General features: G+C 30.5%; 5 protein-coding genes across 6 annotated transcripts in view; 3 read left to right on the top strand and 2 right to left on the bottom strand.

Moving 5' to 3' along the window:
• Positions 1 to 64: 64 nt before the first annotated feature.
• Positions 65 to 1,825, bottom strand: LOC106100983 (uncharacterized protein C15orf41 homolog). Its single transcript, XM_013280047.1, has 5 exons — positions 1,608 to 1,825; positions 1,372 to 1,524; positions 1,009 to 1,153; positions 788 to 837; positions 65 to 644 (listed from the first exon to the last, which is right to left on the bottom strand). Exons 1-5 carry the CDS (start codon positions 1,727 to 1,729, stop codon positions 254 to 256), a joined length of 861 nt encoding a protein of 286 aa, XP_013135501.1. The 5' UTR covers positions 1,730 to 1,825; the 3' UTR covers positions 65 to 253.
• Positions 1,826 to 2,156: 331 nt separating this feature from the next.
• On the top strand, positions 2,157 to 3,686 carry LOC106100982 (probable DNA-directed RNA polymerase III subunit RPC6). The gene is made up of 4 exons (XM_013280046.1): positions 2,157 to 2,447; positions 2,541 to 2,745; positions 2,875 to 3,126; positions 3,432 to 3,686. Exons 1-4 carry the CDS (start codon positions 2,248 to 2,250, stop codon positions 3,669 to 3,671), a joined length of 897 nt encoding a protein of 298 aa, XP_013135500.1. The 5' UTR covers positions 2,157 to 2,247; the 3' UTR covers positions 3,672 to 3,686.
• A 276-nt stretch (positions 3,687 to 3,962) lies between these two features.
• LOC106100979 (optic atrophy 3 protein homolog) lies at positions 3,963 to 5,430 on the bottom strand. Its single transcript, XM_013280042.1, has 4 exons — positions 5,168 to 5,430; positions 4,925 to 5,093; positions 4,678 to 4,820; positions 3,963 to 4,581 (listed from the first exon to the last, which is right to left on the bottom strand). Exons 1-4 carry the CDS (start codon positions 5,307 to 5,309, stop codon positions 4,247 to 4,249), a joined length of 789 nt encoding a protein of 262 aa, XP_013135496.1. The 5' UTR covers positions 5,310 to 5,430; the 3' UTR covers positions 3,963 to 4,246.
• A 368-nt stretch (positions 5,431 to 5,798) lies between these two features.
• LOC106101203 (glucoside xylosyltransferase 1) lies at positions 5,799 to 9,691 on the top strand. 2 transcript variants are annotated; one of them, XM_013280358.1, is made up of 6 exons: positions 5,799 to 6,020; positions 6,137 to 6,437; positions 6,655 to 6,739; positions 6,865 to 6,980; positions 7,369 to 7,551; positions 8,072 to 9,691. In XM_013280358.1, exons 1-6 carry the CDS (start codon positions 5,890 to 5,892, stop codon positions 8,207 to 8,209), a joined length of 954 nt encoding a protein of 317 aa, XP_013135812.1. In that variant the 5' UTR covers positions 5,799 to 5,889; the 3' UTR covers positions 8,210 to 9,691. The 2 variants fall into 2 exon arrangements, with proteins under 2 accessions (XP_013135812.1, XP_013135811.1); XM_013280357.1 differs by having other exon boundaries at positions 6,547 to 6,739.
• Positions 9,692 to 10,601: 910 nt separating this feature from the next.
• LOC106100917 (ecdysteroid-regulated 16 kDa protein-like) overlaps positions 10,602 to 14,316 on the top strand; it is a 4,544-nt gene continuing 829 nt past the window's right edge. The window contains exon 1 of the mRNA XM_013279982.1: positions 10,602 to 10,772. Within this exon, the coding sequence (XP_013135436.1) occupies positions 10,667 to 10,772 (106 nt within the window). The 5' untranslated portion in view covers positions 10,602 to 10,666. The remainder of the gene's footprint in view (positions 10,773 to 14,316) is intronic.

Below are 14,316 nucleotides of genomic sequence, written 5' to 3'. Positions count from 1 at the left end.
TATCGAAAAGGGAGTCACATTTTTAAAACAAACATAATTCATTGTATTATATCCATAAAATGTAGAAGATAATTTTATGTTTATACCATGTCTCACAAAATGTAGATGGCCAGAAGGCACGCAACCACAGCGAAATATATTAATTTATTTATGAAAAACACTTTTTACATCATGAAACATCTATAATTGAAAAAAATCTTTTACACAAAAAGTAAAACAATTTTTACACATTTTTTTTTTAAAGAAATCACAGTTAATTCATTTCTAATAATTCTGCTTTGTACTGAGTAATACTATCTTTAGGTGGGAAATGTGTTCGTAGGATAAACATATTGTTTACTTCAGGGGTTGAATCCAAGGTTTCCAGATAGCCAAACCAATAAATAACCAAGCCTGGACCAAATCTATTCCAATAGCATGTTAACTGATCCTTAACATAACCAGAATGATTTTCTTCATCACCAAACATTGCTTTGCTTTCTATCCAATTAACTATAAATCCATCTACAGCAATTGGGACATCCAATTTGAAGTCTGGTGTTTTATCATACCCACGAGATCTAAGATTGTTCTCATCAGAAAATGTTATATTCATTAACCTTAAATTTCTTTCTAACCGTAACTCGTATTCTAGACCAATAGATCTGTAACAAAATATATTTGAAAGTTTTACATAAAGACACTGATCATTAATTTTATTAATATTAAAATTTAAACTAAAGTTAATATTCTTAGAAAAAAAGTAAATTATAAACTGGAAAATTGTACAAAATTTAGAAATACATACTGTTTTATTACATCAGCATAATGTCCGTATTGATTGTCATTCATAACACCCTGAAAATTGACCAATTACTATTATGTTTTTAAAAATAACATGTGTAAATACATGAAAAGCAGTTTTTTTTTTTCATTCATTCATTTTTCAATTTCAATCAATACCACAATTATATTATAGTAGCAATGATCATGTTAATGTTGTGATGTAAAAAAAAACAAAATGCATACCAGAAACATTTGATAAGACAGATCCTTGTTTTCAATAAGAGTTGTGTCCTTTAAGTATTTCTTGGCCTGTATTGAGTCAGAGTATACATTTTGTAACAGAGATCTCACAAGCAGTGCCGGACATATACCCTGGCTCTCAGATAGTCTAAAAAATTTGAATTATTAAAGTAAGTTTATTGCTTGTCTAAAGTTTTACATTTATGAATTAAATCTAGCTTTAAATAGTATGCTACCGCATATTTTGGTTAATAATCATAAGAAGTTGTTACCATTGACTTGATTCATGATCAACATAATCACCAGCTCACTTTACTTTTCCACTGAGGGACTTGAAGTTAGTTGACTTATCAATAGCATACTTACTTTAAAATCACATCAGACTTATTTTTGTCACGCATCAGTTCTTCATATAACTCGTAATATTTGCTAGATATAACCGGCGACTTCCTATAGCTTTGTTTCATAGATCTCTGGACTAAAAGTGAAATAATACTACCAATTGTAGGTGATGGCAGCCTGAAAATGAAGTTACACAATTTTCATATACTGAATAGTAGTCGTTTTATTCAATAAACAATAAAGGTTAAAATGAAACTTACTCTTTGTACTTCTTTCGAAGCTCGTTTTCGGCTTTCCGATTAAATGCATTCATTTTATTAAAATCCTCAATAATTGAGTTATACAGTTTTACAGGCATCGGCTTTAATTCGGGTTGAAGCATTTTGTTTGTTTCCAATTATATGAAATAGTTCCCTTAAGTTATAATTATTGTTTTTACTGTATATGTAGTGTTCTGTTTATAATGTTTATTGTTTTTTTTATTACACAAAAATACTAGTGTCACTGTCTGTCAAAGTCAGACATTTAGCTGTCGGTACTGTTGATGACATTTAGATTTGTCAATCCGATTCCAACATACTCAAAATTTAATAAGACCTTTTACATAACACATTTAACACATTAGTAAAAGGTTAAATTGAATCATTTAGTTGTATCAGGAAAATCATACACAGTTTAAGATTAAATTGATACGTTTACAATTTATTAGACAGTTATAATAAAGTATCATTTTATCCTGCTTGTAAAACAGACTTTAACTTCGACCCAAACGTCAGACGTCATCTTAAGACAAAAAATGTCAAAGTCAATTTGAAATGCAAGTGTATTGTGGTGTTGAAATATTAGCAAATAATAAATATTTAATAATTTCTCTGCTCGTATTACCACATAAGAGTTAACATGAGCACGAGTAAAAACGATGATCCAATTTCGGAGAAGATTTTGAATGTTGCCAAAAAGCACCCAAAAGGGATTTCTGACAAAGATATATTAGCAGCGGTGCCTGAACTTTCTGCTGCAGAACTTGTTTCAGCAATTAATAAATTATTACAGGAAGGATTATTCGATTTATATAATCAAGGAGGTTCACTCATATACAGGTAACTCTTCACTTAAAAGTAATTTATTAACTACAATGAATTAAAACCAAACTAAATTCATACTTACACAACTAATTATGGAATAATCCTTAGGTTAAAAGGTCAGTCGTCAAAACAAGCTGTTAAAGGTGCTGATAATGAGGAAAAAGTTGTCTACAATTTAATCGAAGATGCTGGCAATAAAGGAATATGGATACGAGACATTAGGTTACGGTCCAACATCGCCAACACACAATTGACCAAAGTATTGAAAAATCTCGAGAGTAAAAAAGTTATAAAAGCTGTTAAATGTGTTAATGTAAGTTTTAAGGTCTTTAATTTAGATGTGTGCAATAGAATAATAGAATTGCTTATTAAAATCATTGAGTTTTATATTATGTCTGAGATATAACTGAAAGTTACTGTACTTGTTTTTTTTTTATTACAGGCATCTAAAAAGAAAGTGTACATGTTATACAATTTAGAACCTGATAGATCAATATCTGGTGGTGCATGGTATCAAGATCAAGATTTTGAATCTGAATTTGTAGATATTTTGAACCGCCAATGCCTTAGGTTCTTGCAGCAGAGAGCTGATAAAATTAAAAACAATCCCCAAGGCCCAGTGGTGGGCAGGACACAGTCCTTTGCATCAGCTGTTGAAGTACAAAAGTACATAACTGATTTAGGAATCAGTAATGTAAGTTATTTTGTTTAATCATTGGTTTATTTTATATTTATATGGCAAACAAGCAAGCAGCCACTGGAATTAGCTAAAATAGTGAGGCAAACATTTACCATGTATCCTAAACAGCTTAAACATTCAATGTTTTTTTTTAAATTTCACATAGATAAGATCATAGGCAAAAGCTAGTCAACTAGAACTGTAGAGCTGGAGCTGTTCTTATAGAAACAATAATCATTTGTGATGTTAGATCAAACTAATAAAAATGTTTTGAAACAGTAAAGAGAAAAATTAATAGAAATAAATTGATTTGTTTCCAGGTAAAATTAGAAGTGGAAGATGTTATAACAATTCTGAATACTTTAGTGTATGATGGGAAGGCAGAAAGTAGTGTATTATCTGATGGGAGCAAAGTATACAGAGCTATTGAATCTTTAATCCCTCCGCCTGGACTGGTACAAGTGCCATGCGGAGTATGTCCATTAATATTAAAGTGTTCCTCCACTGGCCTTATTACTCCACAAGATTGTAAATATATGGATGAATGGCTTGAAAATTAAATGTATATTATGTTTCTTTGAGTTTGAATTCATCATCATCATCACCCCTGCCTTATACTACTCCCTTAGGGTCAGCGCACCGGGTTTTCGTCCTCCAAATAACTATCATCTGTCATCTCATCTGAGAATTGAGTTTGAATTCATATATTTAGGAATATCACTCAATTTAGAGTTGCTTTCTCCTGTCTCCCATGATACTGCATATTATTACATACAATATTGGTTTGGTTTTTATTATTTTTCTGTGGGAAAATAGTTTGATGCACAAAAAGATGTTAATGTGTAAATTGATTTATTTATCTACTTCTAAATAGCAATATAATTAGTGCTATATATTATAACATCTACACTTGCTATTCTTACAATAAGCTATGCAGTAGGGTAACAAAAAACTTCAATTTTAACAAGACAGTAATAAAACACATTTCAACATTAAACTTTCCTTACATTGATTTAATGCTTATGGATATTTCCCTTTATTGGAACCCCGGAGAAAAGTGCCTACAAACTTTAACCACTAAAAATAAATAAGCAATAAATTATACATATCACAAACAATAAAAATGAAAACTACTTTAAAATAAACTTCTAAAGTTGTTCTCAATGTTGTACAAAGCTTGTGACAAAACTGCTGGTTCTCTTTTATGATTTGTAGGTGTTTCAGGCTCTGGTTCCTTTTCTGTTTCAGGAGCTTTGAAAAGGGAACTAAAAACATCCATTTGTATATAATTGAGTGATTGCAGAATAATACCTTTGTCAGGGTAAGGTGTGCGGGGAACATAGTACCTATCATAGTTAATGTTTTGCAGTTGTGGTGTGTTTGATACACTCTGTGGTTCTTTAATAGTGGGTCCTTTAGGTGGCGATGTTGGTGCTGGTGGTTGTTGTGGAGAAGGTGGTTTTTTGACATCTGAAAAAAGATTGTGATAGTACAACTCTTATATTAATAAATGATAATAAAACTCCCTTGATTAAAGAGTAATGTGGTTAGGATGTAAGATTTTACCCATTGATTGTATGATTCTTTCCAACTCCCTCAATTGTGTTTGTTGCTGTTGAACTGTGAAGAAAAGATCAGTAATAGTTCCAAGTATATGCTTCATTTCTTGTTCACGTTTTTCCTCCTTTGCTGTCTCCTTATTGCCTTGCCTGGTAATTATTAATGAAATTTTTATTGAGCGAAATATAAAAACACTATTTTTAAAACCACACATTTCAAATCTTAAGAGGTATACTGTTGATTCTATTCATACCTATTATATTCAACAATTAAAAGACCAGCACCAATAACGAAAATTACAGTTTCACCAAGAAGATTTGCCCCCAGTTCGATTGCCATTTCCTGGCTGAGTACTGGTATATTGACAGGTTTTCCTAAATTCAAAATCCACATTTTTGCTTTTACTTCACACCAGTTATAAACTGAAAAATAAAGCAAAACATTAATTAAAAATTGTAAACATTATTTCCAACATATTATAAGATTAGTAACTTACATTGGGCTGGCGGCATACAAACATAAGTCCTGAAAAAAGGACTATTTTTGGCTCTTTCTTTACACATATTTGCAATAGGTTTACTGATCTGTTTAATTAGTAGCACAGATAGCTTTGCAATAGGAAAAGCTCCAACTACCATTTTTGTGAACAATGAGAACTATTTATATTTAACTTCTGTTACTTTATAGCATAATATTTTTAAAAATCGTTACATAGACGACTGAGTATATAAAAACTGCAATTAGTAACACTTTATGACATTGACATAATTTTTTTAGTGTTATACGATAGAAAAAAACAGTCATCAATTATTAATTTTTTTGATGCGAACGCGAGTGATGAATGCATTTAATTTATAACAGTAATTTTTTTTCTAATGAAAGTCTATGAAATACCAAAGGACAAAGACATATCTTCGACTTTCGTTAAAATAGTCGTCGAAAATTCATCCAAATATTTCTATGAATGAAAACGTAATGTGAAGAAAATGAATTAAATTTGCTGCTTATCTTGGCTTATCTGTCGAATTGATATGTTAAAGATATTTATAACCTATATTTTTGTTTGACAGATTTGACAGTTTGTTTTGATTGTTTTTAATTCGTACTTTTTCGAAGTCAATGTTTTTTTTGCAAAATATTATGTTTTTAAATGTGAATAGTTAAAAATTTATTTAGGAAGTAATGATTTAAATGTATTAGTAAGTGTTGCAAATAAATATGAGGCGTCCACCTCTTTGTAAACTTTTAATAACTTTATGTTGTTGTTTTATCGCTATTTATTTATATATTTTAACTACCAAGGAAAATGACAATAATTTTAAGGATAGTGTTATACCGAAGCGATTAAGGTAACTCATTTACCAATTATATTACGACTAACGCGATTCCATCAAGTATTAATTAATGTCTCAATATAGTTAACAATTATATCTCCTGCGCATAACCTTATCCTAATTTTTTGCAGAGCTACAAGCGTTAAAAGCCCGGGCAGAATAGTAATGTCCTTTGTTGTGTGCGATTCAAGATTTAACGAATCCTTAAATGTTATTAAATCTGTATTAATGTTTACTAAGACTCCTGTGCATTTCGTTATTTTTACTGACGATAAATTGCGAAGTTTATTTAAGGACACTCTTGGTAAGTGGAAATCTTTAGTAGGAGACCAATTAGATTTTGAGTTGCAAGGTATCCACTTCCCAGAGGCTCACAAGGAAGATTGGATGAACTTGTTTAGTAAATGTGCTGCCCAAAGATTGTTTATACCGGTTAGTAATTATTTATGTTTTCTACAAATACTCAAAGATTCATTTATTTATGAAACAGTTACTTTTTCTCTTCAACTTTTTTCTGAGAATTAAATCTGTTTTTTTCCAGAAACTTATTCCTCATATAGATGCTATGATATATGTTGATACAGATACTTTATTTTTGAAGCCGGTGGATGACCTATGGAGTGAATTTACAAAATTCAATGATTCTCAGATATCTGCAATGGCCGCTGAAGATGATAATCCTAATGTATCTTGGTATCCGAGGTTTGCAAAGCATCCTTTTTATGGAAAATATGGTAAATTGCAAATGAATATTATAATAAATTCTTTGGTAATGAAAGGCCAAAAATTTATAACTTATAGAATCAGACTGTGGCTTTAGACACTTTGAGGTACTTTGACTATTCTTTCTTTTTTTTAGGTCTTAATTCAGGTGTAATGTTAATGAATTTGACAAGAATGAGAAGTTTTGGATGGGTTGAATATGTAACCCCAGTAATGCTTAAATGGAAATTGTATATTCCCTGGGGAGATCAGGTTTGTTGAATATTTTTTATTGTATTACAATAAAAATATGATGAGAAAAGGTCTTTGCACTTGTTAATGTTAATGTTTGTTAAAATAAAAATTTCTATACAAGAGTGAGATGACCAAATTTATTAGGCCCAACCAAAATTCAAGTTAGGGAAATTAGTTGTTAACTTGTTCATATACTCCATTACTGAGGGTTAATGCCTTTACAGAGGAAGCTACTTAGTCCGCGTAGATTAAAAAAAAATAGATAAATAGCCTATGTGTTCTTCCAGACTATGCTCTATGTATATGCCAAAATTAATCGAGATCTGTTTTTTAGTTTAGGCTACAAACAAAATCAATCATCTCTCATTCTCATTTATAATATTAGTAAGATGTAGTACTTTTGCAGGATATAATAAATATAATATTCCATTACCACGAGCGTGCGGTGCGCGTTCTCTCGTGTCGGTACAATTATCGGTCGGACCAGTGCACGTACGGGGACGCGTGCGCGGACGCGACGCGCCGCGGCGTCTACGTGCTGCACGGCAGCAGGGGGATATTTCACAATGATAAACAACCTGCTTTTCAAGTAAGTATAATAATTAAGCAATATTTTTTTATATAACCAATTACAATTAAAAATGCTTAGAATAGTTTGATATAAATCCAAATTATCTGTGATTGGAGTTTTAATTCATATGTACTAAGTTTTTGTTAGTCCAATATATTTCTTAACAAGAAATATGAAATCTCAGTATTTAAATATTTTGTAGAATCAACTAGAATTGCTAAGTTTATACTATAAAATTGTCAAGAAAAATCGGGCGACACTAGACTATTGGCATATCCGTCCCTATCTGACAGCTGTCAATGTCATTATGACGTATTGGAATAGTGCGCCATTCTGGCGGGAGCAGTAGCTCCGAGTAATTAAGTTAATTACGTTTGTACACTAAAAAGCATCTCTATTATAATAAACCTTTTTCTCTGGATTACAAGTGAGTTATGATTTATTAAACATCTTTTTAACCCAAGATAAAACTTATTTTCCAAATGTTTTAATTGAATTTGTTTTAATTGATTATAATTTTACTATGATAATGTTGCAGGCGATATATCGAGCTATCAGTGAATATGACATAGGAATGGATTCATCGGAGGTAACAAAAAATATGCATAAATATTTAAATGAAGCGCCAGAATCGAACTGTGGCCATGTTTTTGACACATTAAAACATAATTTTTGATAACTTGAAATCTCAGAATTATACATTGGTGTATTTTGTATGAATTTTATATACTGAAAATCTCATTTTCTACCACTGAAGTTATTGCTTCTCATACAAACTACCTGTAGATATGACCAAATATTAAATGTAGGGATTCCATAAAATATGAAATATAATGAGGACTGTATCATTAATGTAGTAATTTCATACAATAATCATATTCATCAATTGGAAATAATTTGACTTGTAATGTTCAATTTACAAGTAAAAAAAATATGTATACATTTTCGCAGAATTTTGTCTAATTCCTTATTCCCATTGTGGTTATGTAATCTATCTTGATTTTACTTCTATAGTGTACTTTTGCCTCTGTATGAGATATCCGAATTCTAAGTATTGCTCTCTACTTTATTCTTAAGTGTTCTTATTGGCTATTTATTTTTTAATTGTGTCTCAGAGGTATTTAAAATAATAATTGTAAACTGTTAAGAAAATCTATGTGCCTTATACACTTCGCAACGTTAAGTTGTCTTATTTATAAAAACAGATATGTTTGAAAAAATGTATTTTAATATAGTATCGTTTTAGTATATAGTTACCTAAGAATCTCTGCCGAAAATAAATTATTTCTCTACCATTACATTAGATAAGAATTAAGAAAGGTATTATGTAATTAACTTTTTCTGATTTATTACATTATTAGATGATAAAACGTTAAGTTACAACTTTGTGCAACTTTATGTTCTCTCTCAAGCCAAGTTGATATAAAAAATTACAAAACAATGTTTACATTTGTTTGCTATTTTGTCTGGATTCTCTCAGTAGTAATTGTTACCAAGTTAATTAATGAAGATAGTTAGGATAAGCCGATTATATTTTTATAGTTCTCTTACAATCTTTTAGAGGTTACGTGATATATTTTTTTATAATTATCCCTTCTACTTGTTGAGAGATATATCTTTATTAAATATATAACAGAGATAGAATACACTTTCACGTCACGTTAGTGGTTAATGCTTATTACACCCTATCGGCTGCAAAGTGCCGCGAAGCTAGTACGTTAATTACAAATGATCAACGAGTTAAAACTTCTCAGCCTCCTCTTACACTGTCACGACGTCGCCGATTGTGCAGAATAAAGATATAAATTGTTAACAAAACATAAAATAATCTTTGAACTGGTTCAAAATACCGCGTAGTGTTGAACCGTTGAACTGCTTTGAATGGTTGAACTGCATTGAACCGTTAAGGCTCAACCAATAAATTAGCAGATCATGGCTCAACGTGATATAACTATGAAAGCTTATGAGCGACAAACTGCCCGGTGATTCGCAACTCATTGGCCCTTTATTTTATATTGCCGTGGCGAGCATTTGATTATATTTTTTATTATTTGTGTTTTGTATTACTATACTTTGTCCAAGCTTTAAGAAAGCGATATTTTTAAGTATATATACAATCTTAACAAAATTGTTTTTTGAAATATTTAAGTTGGAACTAACAGTATTATTTTATTTTCGTTTTTTTATGTGTTTGTATCGAATATTTTCATTTGTAAATAAATATTTAGTTGTAAGAATTAATTTACGTCTGATATTAATTGAATTTTCTTACGTTTTTAAGAAGAAAACTGACAGACCTTAGCACTTTCTAACTTGTTAACTGTTAAGAATGCACTCATAATTTAAACTGCCTCATGTTTATAAGTAATTATAATATATTTTTATTACAATGAAAGTGGTTTTATTTTTAATTTAACTCTGTTTTTCTTTTTGCGTTTTGATTTTTTGGTTCTAACAACTGAAGTAAAAAGTAGACAGTAATTACTTTTTGTTCGTGTCGAAAGACGTTAGGACGTTTATTTTTAATTTAATTTTGAATAATACCTGGAAGAGATATTCAAGGAACGAAAAAGTCATTATTGAAAGAAATAAGAAACAAAGGATTCATGTAATAACCTGTCGTGGCTGGCAGGACTTAAGAAAAAATAAAAAGATATGATTTTTGCATGTAAAGATTATCGTTTCAATGAATTATGTTTTTTTTACTTTATTTCCCATATTTAACGTTGTGTTAACATATCGTAAAGATAAAATCGTATTAAAGTTATTTATAACATGTTAAAAAATAATGTTTTCTGATGAGAACATTACATTTAATTGCAGTTTATTTACATTAAATCTGTACTAGGGTATTGCTTAAATAACCTTTCAAATACAGAGTGTAAAGTAGGCAAAAAATTGTCATTGATAAAATATTTGACATTGAAAGTCGCGAAATGATTTGATTGCAAAAAAAACATTCTCATACCTTAACAAAATATCTAATTCTGAGAAGCCACTTCTATCAATTCTGTAATCTTTTGCTCAAATGTAACTTTGACCTGGCCCAAAGTCAAAACTTGTTTGCTCCCTCCGGTTAAATTAATTTGGTCAGTTGCGTTTGTCCGTGCGGTCGTGTTCGCCACTCTGAAATATGAAGAACTTATCGTCCATTGTGTTTGTATTGGCCGCGGTATCTATAGCTCTGGCGTTGGCAGATACTAATGTTACACCCGCCGAGCAATGCGAAGGTAAGATTTAAAAGTGGGGTATTTAATATAGTAAATAATCCTTTTTCTTTATTATTTTACTGTAATTAACTCAGTATACGATAACATAGAACTTTTGCAAAATAAAATGAGTAGGCATGTTATTATTTCTAACATATCATCTATTACATTATTTCGTGTAAATGGTATGGTTTTGTTTTTTGAAACGGAAATTAATCCAAAAATAGAGTTTCCGCTTAACATTTAGTTACTTCTTAAACTTTAAATTTTCAATGCATACAATAGTAATTCGTTAATTAAATAATGTGCTCTTAAGCCTATTACTTATCTAATGCTAAGACAACTAATGAGAAATCAATATAGCATTGTTAATTTTATGATAACTTTCCACATATTTACGTGAATAAATAATTTGTATTTAATTATTATGACCTTCCAAGAATTACATAATTTGTCAAGCGACTAGCAGAAAATAAGATAAATAAGCATTTTTATTACATACTAAAAACTGCTAATAATAATAAGGTAATATGCAATTTTATGACCCTGGCCTTAAAGTTACTGTAACTTAGTGCGAGTTTTCCACATTATGACCTACAGCTAGCTAAAGGCAACTATACACATTCAATTACAACTGACCATTTTTAAACAAAATGTTCGATATTCCAGTTAAAATAATACACCTAAATTTTTAACTGTAACGTAAACATTACAGTTCTCAGTTTAGCGCAGCTACACGCAAGATTTAATTAGCTAACAAATGACAAACATAACATTTAATTAAGACAATAATAATCAGCATTGACATACATACACACAAAAAAAGAAAATCCACACAAAAACATGCCAGCGAAAATTATTAATTCTCTGGGGAATTATTAGTGTCATGTATTTAACAGTGGTAGAGCCCGTTTTACTATCTTCGAATGAATGTTTCGGCTCGCCTGTCGTAATATCACGATCACACGGAATATAGGCTTGAAGTGGAAGCAATTCCGCGTTTCGTCTGATGAGTGTGGTGCTGGAGGCCTTATTAAAGTCCCTTTCTCTTACCACCCTTTTCTTATAAGGAAAGGATGGAAAGGGAAATGTCTTTTCTCTTTATGTGCGTCTCCTCCTCTGTCGATTTAGGATAAGCAACGCATCTGCAATTGCGCATGTCTATGGGCAGCGGTCGCTTCCGTATTTTGGCGCATTTAGGTGGCCGCTTGCTTGTTTATCACCTTTTATTACAAAAAAAATGTTCGAATATGATTTTGTGTACTATGAAATGTATAATCTATGGTCTTTTAGCAATAAATATAGAATGATAGAGATGCTCAATAAAAGATTATTTAAATTTTAATTGAGTCCACTTAATCTATCGTCTATGCGTTAGGTTTCATTTTTCTTTGTACATTAAATCCGCTAAACAAGTAGGATCTAATTATGTATCGATAGACGATGCTAGAGCGAAAAATAAGTATACAATAAACAGGTTTTACAATAAATGTTAGAAAAGTGATCAATTTGTTTCTAATGTGTCAAAGAATAAGTGTTCTGATAATTACTAAAGTTACAATTGATGAATAACCTTTAAAAGTAAGGATACCCGCTTGCATGAATCAACATAACTGGTTTTTGTTTTATGCTAGTTCTAAAAGAGAAGGTCTGTAAGATGGTTCGCTAAAACCGTAAATGTCAGTATTACAGGATTGGATACTTTTCGTATCCCTACATATCAAATTCTTACTATTATTATAAATGCGAAAGTTCAGATGTGTGCATGGATGTTTGTTAGAGTTAGTAGTCTAAACGGCTGAATGGATTTCAATGAAATTTAATTTTTTACTATTCATCGAAACGCTATCACTACCGTCTATACGGTAGAGATGGCGTTTACCTTACACAAGTAGAGAAAATTGATACGCTAGCTTACCAAAAATATTAGGCAAAAAGTCAAATAAAAACTGCAAGTTGAAACTAAAACTTGTTCTTTTTCTTCATTTTATTATCTAAAAATTGAAGTAAAAAGACAAAAAATAGTGACTATGGCCTCTGTGAAAAGTATAGCCAAAGGGTAAATAAAGTCCGTGTGATTTAATCATGATTAGGAATCAAAACTGGTAGCAGCTTAGATGTAAAATTAAAACGAAACGTTGAAATACATACTTAATTTTAATTGCAATCTTTGAATAATAAAACAATGATTCTAAACTAGGAAGTAAACAGACACAAAAAAGTGAATTAGTTATTTTAAAACTTAATTACTTGCTTCGTAATTATGGTTTTAGACAATAAAATAAATAGTTCGAGTTTATATACAATGCGTCTTAACTGCCGTGACGCGTTATAAAATAGCTTATGCTCTGACTTCGTCCGCGCGGAACTAAAAAAAAACGAACCTATGTATTTTAACAGATTCCATCTATCCAAACATTCGCATTTATAACATTTTAGCTACCATAAATAGGGTCTTATCCCAAGTTGTTTTTAACATCAATTTGTGCCGGTCTACGGTTAAAAATACAAACAAAACATCGTTAGTACATTAGACGAGTTCCTTCCAATGAGTGATGAGTACCGGAGACTCAATTACTGTTAACGAGCAATTCCTGTTATAACCTAACGGGTCACAGGATCTTTGTCTTGACTGCTATGATGTGTGTAGGTGTCATACAACTGGCGTACATGAATAACAGGCATTAAGTCTGCATTATGGAATTTGAATGAAATGAAAATTTTCAAATTATGGAACGCCCGCGACTCCGTCCGCGTGGTATTAAAAAAAACAAAAGTAAGTAGCCTATGTATTCTTCCGTACTCTGCTCTACATCTAAGTGAAATTTCATCCAAATCCGTACAGCAGTTTAGGCTAAAAACTCTAACAAACATTCACCCATCCGTTTAAACTTTCGCATTTATATTATTAGTTAGATTTAAACAATCGCGTAGAATAATAGACAAAGACTTTATTTTAAATTATCTTTAACCTTCAATGTCTATTTTTTTTTTTACTTTTTATGATCAACATTGTTACTTTATTTCCTTAATTTTGTACAAGATTAAGTGGATTTGTAAAGATATAATGAATTCGAATAACATTGGTTATTATTAAAACAATTCATTTAAGAAAATTGAGAACGCGAGAATTTGTTACTAGTGTTACTGTGATAGAGTTTCTTGAATATTTTTATTTATATTACTTTTGTTTATCGCAAAATTTCCTCAGGGTCAGATAAGGTATAACGGCTTGACCTTATAATTTTGAAGGTCCAAGTGTAGTAACTTGTATATTTTTAATTAAATGTTATTTTTAAAAACATAAGATAAAATAAGTAAAACACAGATAACTAAATAGCTTTATTGAAAAGGAAAGATACTTGAATTAGTAGAACTACTTTTTCACACGACCACATTTTTTTCGTGATTTGGCTTCCATTCATTATAGAAATTTTAACAACAATCAGCATACCGCTAAATCTTCAATTTTATAGTATAAAAATGGCAATCAAGCAAGTAATTTAGTAATCTAAAAAGTAGCAATCTAATTTCGCTAAAATAGTTAAGAGACCGTAGCCTATAGACATCTCTA

The sequence above is a fragment of the Papilio polytes genome, unplaced genomic scaffold (genome assembly GCF_000836215.1).
Source record: "Papilio polytes unplaced genomic scaffold, Ppol_1.0 DF824024.1, whole genome shotgun sequence".
NCBI lineage: Eukaryota > Metazoa > Arthropoda > Insecta > Lepidoptera > Papilionidae > Papilio > Papilio polytes.
Note: the sequence above shows the minus strand (reverse complement) of the source record. Positions and strands in the feature narration are given on the sequence as shown.

Coding starts and splice junctions, on each gene's coding strand:
- LOC106100982 (XM_013280046.1), top strand. CDS start 2,248: ATGAGCACGAGTAAAAACGATGATCCAATTTCGGAGAAGATTTTGAAT. Junction 2,448..2,540: donor GGAGGTTCACTCATATACAG/GTAACTCTTCAC, acceptor AATAATCCTTAG/GTTAAAAGGTCAGTCGTCAA. Junction 2,746..2,874: donor AAGCTGTTAAATGTGTTAAT/GTAAGTTTTAAG, acceptor TTTTTATTACAG/GCATCTAAAAAGAAAGTGTA.
- LOC106100979 (XM_013280042.1), bottom strand. CDS start 5,309: ATGGTAGTTGGAGCTTTTCCTATTGCAAAGCTATCTGTGCTACTAATT. Junction 5,094..5,167: donor TTGTATGCCGCCAGCCCAAT/GTAAGTTACTAA, acceptor TTTATTTTTCAG/TTTATAACTGGTGTGAAGTA. Junction 4,821..4,924: donor TTAATTGTTGAATATAATAG/GTATGAATAGAA, acceptor AATAATTACCAG/GCAAGGCAATAAGGAGACAG.
- LOC106101203 (XM_013280357.1), top strand. CDS start 5,890: ATGAGGCGTCCACCTCTTTGTAAACTTTTAATAACTTTATGTTGTTGT. Junction 6,981..7,368: donor ATATTCCCTGGGGAGATCAG/GTTTGTTGAATA, acceptor GTACTTTTGCAG/GATATAATAAATATAATATT. Junction 7,552..8,071: donor ATAAACAACCTGCTTTTCAA/GTAAGTATAATA, acceptor ATAATGTTGCAG/GCGATATATCGAGCTATCAG.
- LOC106100983 (XM_013280047.1), bottom strand. CDS start 1,729: ATGCTTCAACCCGAATTAAAGCCGATGCCTGTAAAACTGTATAACTCA. Junction 1,154..1,371: donor AAGTCTGATGTGATTTTAAA/GTAAGTATGCTA, acceptor CAAATTTTTTAG/ACTATCTGAGAGCCAGGGTA. Junction 838..1,008: donor TGTCTTATCAAATGTTTCTG/GTATGCATTTTG, acceptor GTCAATTTTCAG/GGTGTTATGAATGACAATCA.